This window comes from Centruroides sculpturatus, unplaced genomic scaffold (genome assembly GCF_000671375.1).
Source record: "Centruroides sculpturatus isolate CEXI.00-Female unplaced genomic scaffold, Cexi_2.0 scaffold475, whole genome shotgun sequence".
Taxonomy (NCBI): domain Eukaryota; kingdom Metazoa; phylum Arthropoda; class Arachnida; order Scorpiones; family Buthidae; genus Centruroides; species Centruroides sculpturatus.
The window spans coordinates 551,706-562,988 of NW_019384712.1; the positions used below are offsets into that span (position 1 = coordinate 551,706).

Below are 11,283 nucleotides of genomic sequence, written 5' to 3' on the forward strand. Positions count from 1 at the left end.
CTTACTCGATGACACACATTTCGTGTGTTTTATGTGAGCAGTTCTGTTCGAACAGTTGGAGTAGAGAATATTGTAAGTTACTGCTAGCAAAACAATGCGAAATATGTAATTATTTTCGGTAATCCGGACACTTTTGGTAATCTGACACACCTTTGGTCCCATACCTGTCGGATTATCAAGGGACAACTGTATTACTATTATTTATAATATTAATAATTAAAAAATTCACCTTCATAATGTTAGAAATACTAGGGAAAAGGAATGACTCAAAGCATTCAAAAAAGAGTTTGTGTATGTTGTTATAGAATGGCTGAATCAACAACCATGCCCAAAATTAAAGCAACACAAAAATCTACATGGCAAAAATGAAGAAATAAATGGTATTTTACCACAATGAATTATCCAAATGCTTTCTCTGTGGCATTCCTGATAAGCTACTGATGTATCAGGAACACTTCTTTACTGTTAGTGACCTTAAAAGATCATTGTTTATCAGAAATGATTTTGCTGTATATTTAACACTACATTTTGTCACATGAGTGCATAGCTATCATGCCTTGCTTACATGACACACGATAGGACAATGCTTTGCTGATTTACATATGACATAAGTTTCAGTTATTCAGTTTTATGAATCTGATTTTACACAAGTTTTGTATTTGTTGCTTTAATTTTGGATGCCAGTGTGTGTAAAATTCTATACATCCCATGGTTTATCTTTTTTTAGTTTTGTATGACAATATATTTTGTTTGGATTGCATGGATTGTAAGAAGACAGGGGATTGGTCTGTATTGTGAGGGTTCTTTTGTATTGTTTTTGGGTTTTGCGTATGTGATGCCATTTAAGAAATTTTGACATGTTTTGTGGAGTGATGATTGTGTGTACAATATGTTTTGTTATTATTATATATTTCTTCAAACTTATGAAGGATATCATGCAACACTTAAGTCTGTGATTGAATATGAAAGAACTTGCATTAATAAATGTGTATTCTTTGTTATTCTAACTGTTATAACAGTTACATTTTTAAAAATTTAAATAATAATTTACAGTGGTACCTCAGGATACGAAATTAATTCATTCCGAAACTGAGATCGTATCATGAAAATGTCGTAAGGTGAATCATTTTTCCCCATACGATTACATGTAAAACCAAATAATTCAAAAACACTCAAATTAAAGCTAAGTAGTACATTAAAAAATAATAATAAATATAGTAAGGAAAACACTGAAAAATGCGTTTTGTAGTTGTAAATGTATAAATAACCATAATAGAATAATAATTGTTAAAAAAAGAAATGTAGTTTTATGCACTTTACCTTTGAGGATAGACAATGGTTGAGATGTAAACTGGTGGTGGGAGAAGGAAAATCATACTAAAACTTAACTTACATAACATAATGTAACAATAACTTAAAAATAACTTAGAAAAGATAAAAAAAATTAGTGTTGTTTTATATATATATATATATATTTTTTAAAATTTTTATTCATTACTTTTTGCTTTCTTTCCTTCACTTCCACCAGCACTTTCACTGGATAGAGGTGGCTTGGTAAAATATCTATCCAAAGAGATTTGGCTTTGCCTACTTTTTAAAATGTTTCTAAAATGACTTAGGCAAATATTATTACTCTGAGCAGCAATACGGCCAGTGTGAACCTTTTCGGGATGTTTCTTTTCAATAAAATCAGTCACTTTCTGATAATACCTCAAGATTTCCTTTATTGAGTGAGATCCTTCCATGATGAAGCAAACATGCAGACTGAGACCAATGAACATAGTAAATAAAAAATGGTGCTGTGAACTAATGTAACGTCGTATGGTGAGTTTTTGTTTGTATCATGGAGCAAAAATATGTTCGAATTTCATGTCGTATTCTGAAAATTTCGTATGCTGGGGCGTTCGTATCCTGAGGTACCACTGTATGTGTTATGTGTTCTGAACAAACTAATAAATCTTCTTAGATTCATAAAACTAATAAATCTTCTTAGATTCATTAGTTTGTTTAGAAGAACATTAATTAAAAATTTTACATATGTAAATTATACNCGAAATAAAAATTTAATAGTACAAACGTTTTCAGACCCCTCCTGGGTCCATCTTCAGGCAAAAAATCGTTTGAAGATTACCGAAGTACGAAAAATATTCGTTTAGAACGATTTTTTAAAACCGAAAAGATAGAACGGAATCACGTGATCTATATCTGTGAACGTCATATCTTCTACGTCATATCTTCTACGTCATATTCACAGATATTTAAATATTTTCCCTCGTTTTTAAGATTTTATGAATAACTTTGTTGTTAAGCCCATAAAATATATCACATAATTTTAGATAACCCATTTACTTCCTTTCTTTTAGGATTATGACATACTTAAACCTCCTGTTGTAATAGGGCCTGCCATGCCAAAGAAAGAGAGATCTCATCTATTAAATTTTTATTTCGCATCGGTTAAAGGTTCTAAGGTACGTGATATTTTATATAAAACACACCTCCATTTCAACACAAATGCAAATGCTTAGGAAAATATTTAATGTATTTAAACTATCCTGTACCTTTGTCACTTGGCAGCAATCTTTTTTATTGTATTTCAGTTTAAAATAATAATAAAATTGAATGCATACTTTTATTTATCTAGGAAAAACAACAGTTCGAAGGAAGTCATTTATGTATTAATATCAATATATAAATGGTCAAAATACCATAATTTTCTAGGAATTATCATATCAACAGATGCTATATTCACTAACCAATTAACTTTATTTTACCCAGATGCATTTTAGAAATTACAATATTGAATTTTCTTCCATACAAGCTAAATAAGGCACAACAATTCTCTGATACACTAGTAAATACATTAAAACTACAATAAATATACACTATATACAATCATATCTATTAAAAACCATTAAATGTTTTACCTTCTAATTTCATGTTCTAACCATTTAACCATTTTCATCTATTTTTTAAAGAATGTAATTTTAAGGTTATTAAGAGAAACTAATTATATTCTTCCATAAATTACTATACTACATTGTATTCCTTTCTAAATGATGTACATAGTCCTTGCTATTATTACTTTTATACATTTTCCATAACATCATTTGTCAACACTCCAACGGCCAAACACTTCCCCTCTTGCTCCCTATCAGCCAAAAACTAATTCCACAATCCATGTAAATTTATACTATCATCTTAATTTATTAGTAATAACAATTTTTACATTTAACTATCTATGTGTTCAAACAACTTTTTCTTCATTATATTCTTCTCTAAACAAACTATCTTTAATGTATTAAGATTGATCTGACATCCATTCTTCACACAATGTTTAGCTACACTGAAGTTATTGTAATTATTTATCATTAAAATATTCTACATGAATGCATGCAAAAACAACTTTTTTTTTTTTTTTTATAAATTTTATTTATAAATACCGTTGACCAAGATTTAATTTGAATAACATTTTTACTCGAGTTGGGTTAAGAAGAGGTTACCTATTGCCTACTGAATGTTATAAATCACAAGTAAAGATAATTAGAATATAATATAATATTGTATAAAATTAGATAAGCTGATTCTTGATCTGAAAGTTGGGATATAGAAATTCCATCTCAAATTTTTCTATCATTTAGATACATTTGAATATCTCGAAAAATATTTATTTGATGATAAAATTATGACTTCTAGATCAAGACTGAGCCCTCTAATGCTCTAATGAATAATATAAACATTATAATATCTGAGCAAACATATTTAAATGATTTTTATAATCAATAATCTATACAGAAATTATAATTAAATATTATAGGAAAAGAAAATCATAATTGAATTAAATGATTATTATTATTTTATTTTTTACAGAAATCATAAAAGAGTACGGAAAGAGAACAGAAGATGTTTCAAATTTATCTGAAGAAAATGTTAATAAGCCAGATGAAGAAGAGCTTATTGGATCTGATTTTGAATCGGATGGTGCTTTGCAAGAAACTTCGTTTTCTGAATCATCATCAGTTGCATTTGATAGTATTACCTCAACCAATTATTCAAAAGAAAATGCCCAAAATTCTTTATTAGATAAAGAAACACCAAAGCAGATATCAAATTATCATTCTGATAAAAAAGTGTTTTATGACCCAGAAATAGATGATGATAATTGTTCATTATTTTCCAATGATCAGAAGGAATATAATTCAAAAGTTAAAAATGAACGCAGAAGAACAGCATTAAGAAACAAATTAAAAATTATTATAAATGATTTTTCAGAAGAAGAATATTTTGATGATGATGATCATCATCATCATCATCAAAATCCGGAATTTCCAGATTTTTCAATAACAGAATATTCTGATAGTTGTGAAAATTCTGATGTTGATTCTGTTGATCATGCAGCAATGCATCCTGAATATGTAGTTGAGAAAGATAATCTACAAGATGACATTATAAACACTGGTAAAGGATTGCAGACATTACATATAATAGACCATCGATCTTTTAATGAAAGTAAAAGTCTTGAAACAACATTTAGCAGTCAGAATAAACTTAATGAAAAAATTGAAGAAAAAGACAAAGCTATAAGATCGCTTCATGAATTTGAAAATCAAAATTTAAATCTTGCACAAAGTATTGAAATATCAGATGAAAAATTATTCTCATCAATTATAGACCAATTTTTTCCTATGTCTGTTAATTACAGACAAACAAAAATTTTTATTTTTCATTCAGATAAAAATAATAATGATGCTTTTGGACTAAGCAAAAGTTTAAATGAATGTAATTTTCAGGCATTTGCAATGGAACAACTTCCTTCTGTATTGTTAATGAATTTTTGTTGTTTCGTCCAATTTATAGTTGACTGGGTATGTTATGAAAGATGCTTTAAGTTTTTATTTATATATTAATATTTTCTTTAGATACATGAAATCATTAATTTATTTGAATACGGAAAATCAACTATTTAATTACAAACATTTTACATATGTTGATTTACTACTGTATGGGACAAAATTGTATGACACAAAAATTTTCATTAAAACGAAAAATAATAAATAGAGTTAACAAAAGACAACTAAAATTAAAAATAATAAGTTTGACATGGCCAACGATTATTTAATACTATTATAATAAATATAAGTACAATTTTTCAAAGAAAAATTCTTTGTTTCAGTCATTTCTTTTGTTGTTCGCACCATCAGCAGTTCATAAAAATCACAAATACTCACAGAAACGACCTTCCTTTTTAGGCTACTGCCTCCGTAGTTAGAATGAAAAAATGATAAAAGCATCAATGAAAGAAAGACTGAAACAAAGAATTTTTCTTTGTAAAAAATTGTACTTATATTTATTACATTAATAACTAAAATTATTTGATATCATCATCCACTATAAACATTTTACAACTTTCAATAATTTTAAATTACACTTTCTTATAACTTCTTGAAAAAAGTGATAGGCACAAAATTATAAGACATTAAATAAATTTCACAATATGCATGTTGTAGAACAACCTTGATTTGTTACTACCAGAGCTGTGGAGTTGGAGTCGGAGTTTTGGTGTTTTAGCCAAGGTCGGAGTCAAAAAATCCACCGACTCCGACTCCTTTTTACTTTCCGACTTGTTATGTGTATAAAACGAAAAAGTATTGGAATCATGTCATATTTGTCCCTCCAAGTCTTTTTTGCAAATCTACACATCTGGAGACTCCCGAATCCCCAAAAATGTCAATAAAAGGGGAAAATTAGTGCACGCGTGTGTTTGCGTCTAATTTGTTTAATTTCTTTATTTTCTGTTCTGAGATATTAAACAGTATTTCAGAACAGAATGGGTAAAGTTTAAGAAATGAAACATGGCACTGTAACTTGCATATAAAAGGCATTAATACTATTAAATTTTGGTTCTTAATTAAAGGTCGACAGGGTGAAGACATAAAAGGGGTCATGTGTCATATCTCTTGATGAATATTTTACACGTTATTAGCGTTCAAAATTTAAAAAAGAATAATAAAACTCGTCCCTACCCACAAAGTAAGCTTTTTTGTCATTTTATAATAGTACAGTAAAACCCATTAAGATGTTCTTGCCTAAGATGTTAGAATGTGTATGGGGACATGATTTAGTTCAACCACTCTGATGCTTAATAACTAACTCCTGTGTTAAACCATCTGACTCCGATTCTGACCACTCTCACCACAGAAATTATTAGGCTTCAAACAGGGTGAACAAAATTATGCCCCACACACAGTCTAACATCCACACATATAGAAAAAACTTCGAATCTTTTGCATATCTCGAAATTTCAAAGGTGTCCTGAGTCCAAAAATGTAAAAATTTGGGAGGGGACATTTTTCGACTGAGCGCTACACTTTACCTCTGTTATATAAAACAGCTGAAAAAGTAAAAATTATCGAATACATATTTATATATTGACTGTGTTATTACTTAGAGGAATAAAAAGTTTCTACGTTCTATCTTTATTAGAACTCTAGTTATTTAAACTTTTATTCTGAGGTCACATGATTACGTCAGAAGTTCCGAGTCTCTTTCAGTAACAAGTCTGCCCCTGGTCAGAGTTGGATGGTAAGGAAGAGTTGGAGTCGGTAGAATTTTATGCAACTCCACAGCCCTGGTTATTACTTTGAAGATGTGATCAGGAAAAAATGTGACCAAGTGTATCAAGGTTTCACAAACTTTATCTTCCAAAGCTGTTATTGTTGTTGTAGTTTTATTGAGCTTTACATGAGTTGAAAATTCATACCCATGTTGATATATGACTTGGGAGAGGAACCCAGGTTATTCCATGGGGTTTAAGTCAGGTGGACAAGATGGTCAAGAAATGACATTAATATTTTGCTACACAAACCATCATTTAATATAGTCTGATGCATTATCTGGTTGAAAAACGCAGTTTTAACCATACAAGATTCCTCCATAAGAGCAGAGATGATCTAACAGTTCAACTTTGCTTTAGAATTTATTCTCGTGTTAATGAAAAGTATATTGTTTTTCTTTGTAGAAAAATCTGGAATTTGGTCCTATATATTATACAATATTATTTAAAGAGGAAATTATTTTATTTCAGGATATTTCAAAAGTACATGTAGTTAAATTGTTTTTAATCACTAGATTGAAATCATTTTATTATTATTACAATTTAATTAGCATTTCATAGAAAATGCTGTTGTAAAAATATTTATATTCAATATGATTATGAAATAATTTTAAAACTAATTATGGTAAACATTAAAACTTTGTCACAATTATTATTTTACATAAAATAAATGTTTTGTCATGAAGACATTTTATCTTTCTATTCTATCTATATAGTAACATTTTAAAATTAAATAATTTTTCATAGCAATTATCATCATAAGTTAAAAATTTAAACTTGAATTTTTATTTAATATGCATAATTAAATTTTTAAGAAATTTATTTCATTATCTTTTACTACATTTTTACAGGCCGACATCATTATCCCATTAATCACAAACGAATTTCTACAGGATATTGAAAATAGAGATGAAAATCAAATATCAAGTGTGAATAGTTCCAATGTAAAATATGTATATAATCGTTTACAAACGGATTATTTGAACAGCGGTTCCATAAATTTACACTTAATCCCAGTTGTAAAGGAAGGTACGAGTATGAAGTTTCGTAAACATCCGGAATTGAGAATGGCTAAAGTACTATGGAGAGAATTTAGCAGCTTATGTAATCTTATCTCTCCCTTCCATAATAGCACAAAAATTCAAAGAAAAATTCAAAATGATGTTCTACTTCATTCCTGTGTTTGAAAACCATTTTAATCGATAATGTGAAGGTAAACTGACATATGCTTTTTTATATACAAATAACTAAATATTGAATATTTATCAATTGTTTACAGTGTTTTCCAAAAGCACACTGTTGTTAAGAAACATTACTGACAATGATCAGTAATTTTGATCAAGTTAAACAACTTATCTAATTGTTTCTGTTAAAATGTCAATATCAAATGAGAGGACAAAATGAAATGGTATAATTCAAGTCATTTTAATTATTATGAACTGTGTCAAACAATTTTGTTAATTATATTTTATCTAATATTTAATATAATTAGATTATTTTTATATTGAATAAAATATAAAATTGTAATATTAAATTTTTAAAAATTGAATGAATAACATCATCTGTTATTCTATTTAAATTGAATATAAATTTTATAGCAGTTTGTTATAAATGTTCTTATTAAGAATTTATACTAAGAGCAAAGCTCGGAAAATTAGCCTTTTATATTATAAAAGAATATTTATAATAAAATGTATGATTTTACGAAAAATTTTATTAGTTTCCATAATTATTTTATGCATTTATTTATTTCTCCAACTTATTTGCTATTATTCTTCATTAATCAATGCTTTTATTTTAAAACATATAAAATTAAATTACATTGTGATATCTAGGGATTGGAAATTGCCTTGTAAATATTTTGCATATTGTGCTGAGAACATTTTAAAAGCACCAGAACATGCCAAACCAATGATTTGAGCAAATTTTGAGGTAATTATTGCGAATATTTTGGACTTCCAGCATATTTTGCATAAATTCAAACATTTTGAAATAAAACTAACTAACAACTTGCTTATATTAATTGGTTTGAGACACACCAATTAATGTAAGTAAACATAATCAAGTGACATAGCATCACTCTGTTGCTTGAGTTTCTCTTGATCAAGAGAAACTCAAGCAATAATGCAGCAAATTACAGTTTTAACTATGGATTAGAATTTAATTGAGGTTTACTGGAAGTTTTTACAACAACAGACACACCATTTTACAAGATTGACAATCCAAAAATGAGGGAACTTTTTAAGAAATGGAGAAAGTATAATCCTTCAAATTCAATAATACTGTAAAAAAGTTATTTCGACAATATGTATGAATAAATAGAATCTCACATCACTAATAAATTGAAAATTAAACTTATTTGGTTGATGGTAGATGAGACACTTGATCACCAAAATAAATAATAATTAATGTTTTAGCTAGAAATTTGAATTCTGACTACAAAAAAATGAAGTATTTTTTTAATATAAAGTATATCTTTTGCTAATTTAAATAGCATATTATTTTAGAAGCAATTGTGATAAAAGTATTACATTTAGAAATATTGTATTGTTTGTTAGTGATGCAGCTGCAAATACAAAAGCTGTCAGCAAGACATTTAAAGATTTAAATCTGCTTATTCATATAACTTGCTTGGTCCATGGTCTTAATGTCATCACTGAAAATATCTAGTTGCAATTTTTTAATGTTGATATGTTCATCACTAACATAAAGTGTTATGTTGTATAAAGAATTAAACTCAAGTTTAGCTTTACCTTCCGCATAAAGGTGTAGCTTATTATTAGATAGTTATGAAACATCATCTCGTATTTAGACGTGTAAAAAGTGACAATTGTATCGCTATTGAATTTTACAAGAGCTTCGAACCTCAAGCACAGAACAAAATGTTTATTTCAACTCATTTGCATTTCTTACTAATTCAATGACTAAATTTGAAAGTGTAAAGCTATCACTATTGGAAACAATGGGAATAATTAGAAACATTTGACGAAAAGCTTTCAGCTGTTCTTCAATGAGGTAAGAAAATTTATTTAAATTTTAAGTATTATAGAAAGCAATCCTGGTTTAAAAGAGCATGAACTTGATGCTGTTTTAAGTGGAAACAATTGGACACATTCAATGCTATCAAGTAAAGAACCGCAAGCACTAAAATATGCCGTTACTACACCTATTTGCATTGAGTGACCATTTAGTCAATTTAAAACTATCACAACAACAAGGAAAGGTTTTCAACTGAAAACTTGTCATGTAATTTATTCAAGTACAAAAAAAGCTGTGACAAAAATATTGTTTGGTTTTAAAAATATTGTGTATTACAATAAGGAACTGCATGATCAAAAATTATTCTACCAAACAAATTAGAATTATTACACTGAAATCACTGAATGTATACATTGTATGTATGCCTTTAGTAGTTTCAGGGAATAGAGCAATAAATATGTCTGCTGTGCATGAAGAAATTTTTTACATTTTCTAAAGATGTTCATTGACTTTAAACAAAAGAAAATCTGTTTGATGATTTTTAAATTGCAGACCAACAAATAGCCTGCATCAGCTTTCAAATTGATTTTTAAACACAGATAACTTACAGGTTACCTGCACAAAACTAATTTATTAGAAATAACTGTGGTAATAGTAATTTTGATTAATAGTCACTTGAACATTTATAATTTAAATAAATGTAATATTAGGTTCCTAAATCATTCGGATGATGATTGATTTACGGAAAATTAACCTAATGACAACAAATTAATTTCTATTGGATATGTATTTCCATAACTAAACTAATTATTATTATTATTATAAATACAGTAATTCAAATCTGAAAAAAGAATTACAGCAAGATTTCTATTTACAAGGTTTGTATAATATATAAAACTTGTATCATAATTACATTTCACTGTGTAATTGGGTTTGATGCAGCATGCCTTCAAAGGATGAATGTTCAATTTCAACTTTTCCCAAATTTGATAAATATGAACTATTTGGTTAACTGGATGCAGATTTAAAAGTTCAGAGTACCGAGAGGAGCAATAACAATTAGAACATTGTTGTTTGTAGTTAAAAATGATCTTTACAATTATGAAAACTGAATAATTTGTAAATTGTAAATCTAATTACAATCTGTTTAACTGCAGTGGGAGATAAGTTCCAAATGCCAATCTTAACAAACTCCTAAGGATTAAATATAAAGTTTATTTAATTATAACTAGAAAACTATATTATCCATCCATTAAATCTATTGTTTTATTTTGTACAACAAAATTTGAACTTTTTGTTAAGCATCATATTTTAAATAACACTTTTTTTAAGAAGTGTTTGTATAATCTGAAGATGATATAATACTGAGTAATTGTAATTAAAGTAACACTAGTCAACACTTTAAAGATATTTAATAGCCAAATTTGACACAATAGCAGTTTAGGATATACAGTAGACATTTCCATAAAAAATTTGTACCAAAACTCATCACTATGGCAGTTTTGGCATTGCAAGCTGTATGATTTTTGTTTGCGGAGACACTTAAGACACTGCAAATTTGGCAGTCTTAAAAAACTAGTATCAGTGTGAGAAGCATCGCAGAGGATCAATTACACACTGTTCAATCAACTTCAGAATGGCGACCACATTGAGCAGTATTTTCTGCGTTGCTGAGGTCTACAAGACACTCTGTA

General features: G+C 28.0%; 1 protein-coding gene across 1 annotated transcript in view; it reads left to right on the forward strand.

Moving 5' to 3' along the window:
• Positions 1 to 8,095, forward strand: part of LOC111627859 — a 27,564-nt gene extending 19,469 nt beyond the window's left edge. Inside the window, exons 3-4 of the mRNA XM_023371522.1 lie at positions 3,868 to 4,862; positions 7,462 to 8,095. Of these exons, the coding sequence (XP_023227290.1) occupies positions 3,868 to 4,862; positions 7,462 to 7,797 (1,331 nt within the window). The 3' untranslated portion in view covers positions 7,798 to 8,095. The remainder of the gene's footprint in view (positions 1 to 3,867; positions 4,863 to 7,461) is intronic.
• Positions 8,096 to 11,283: the final 3,188 nt, after the last annotated feature.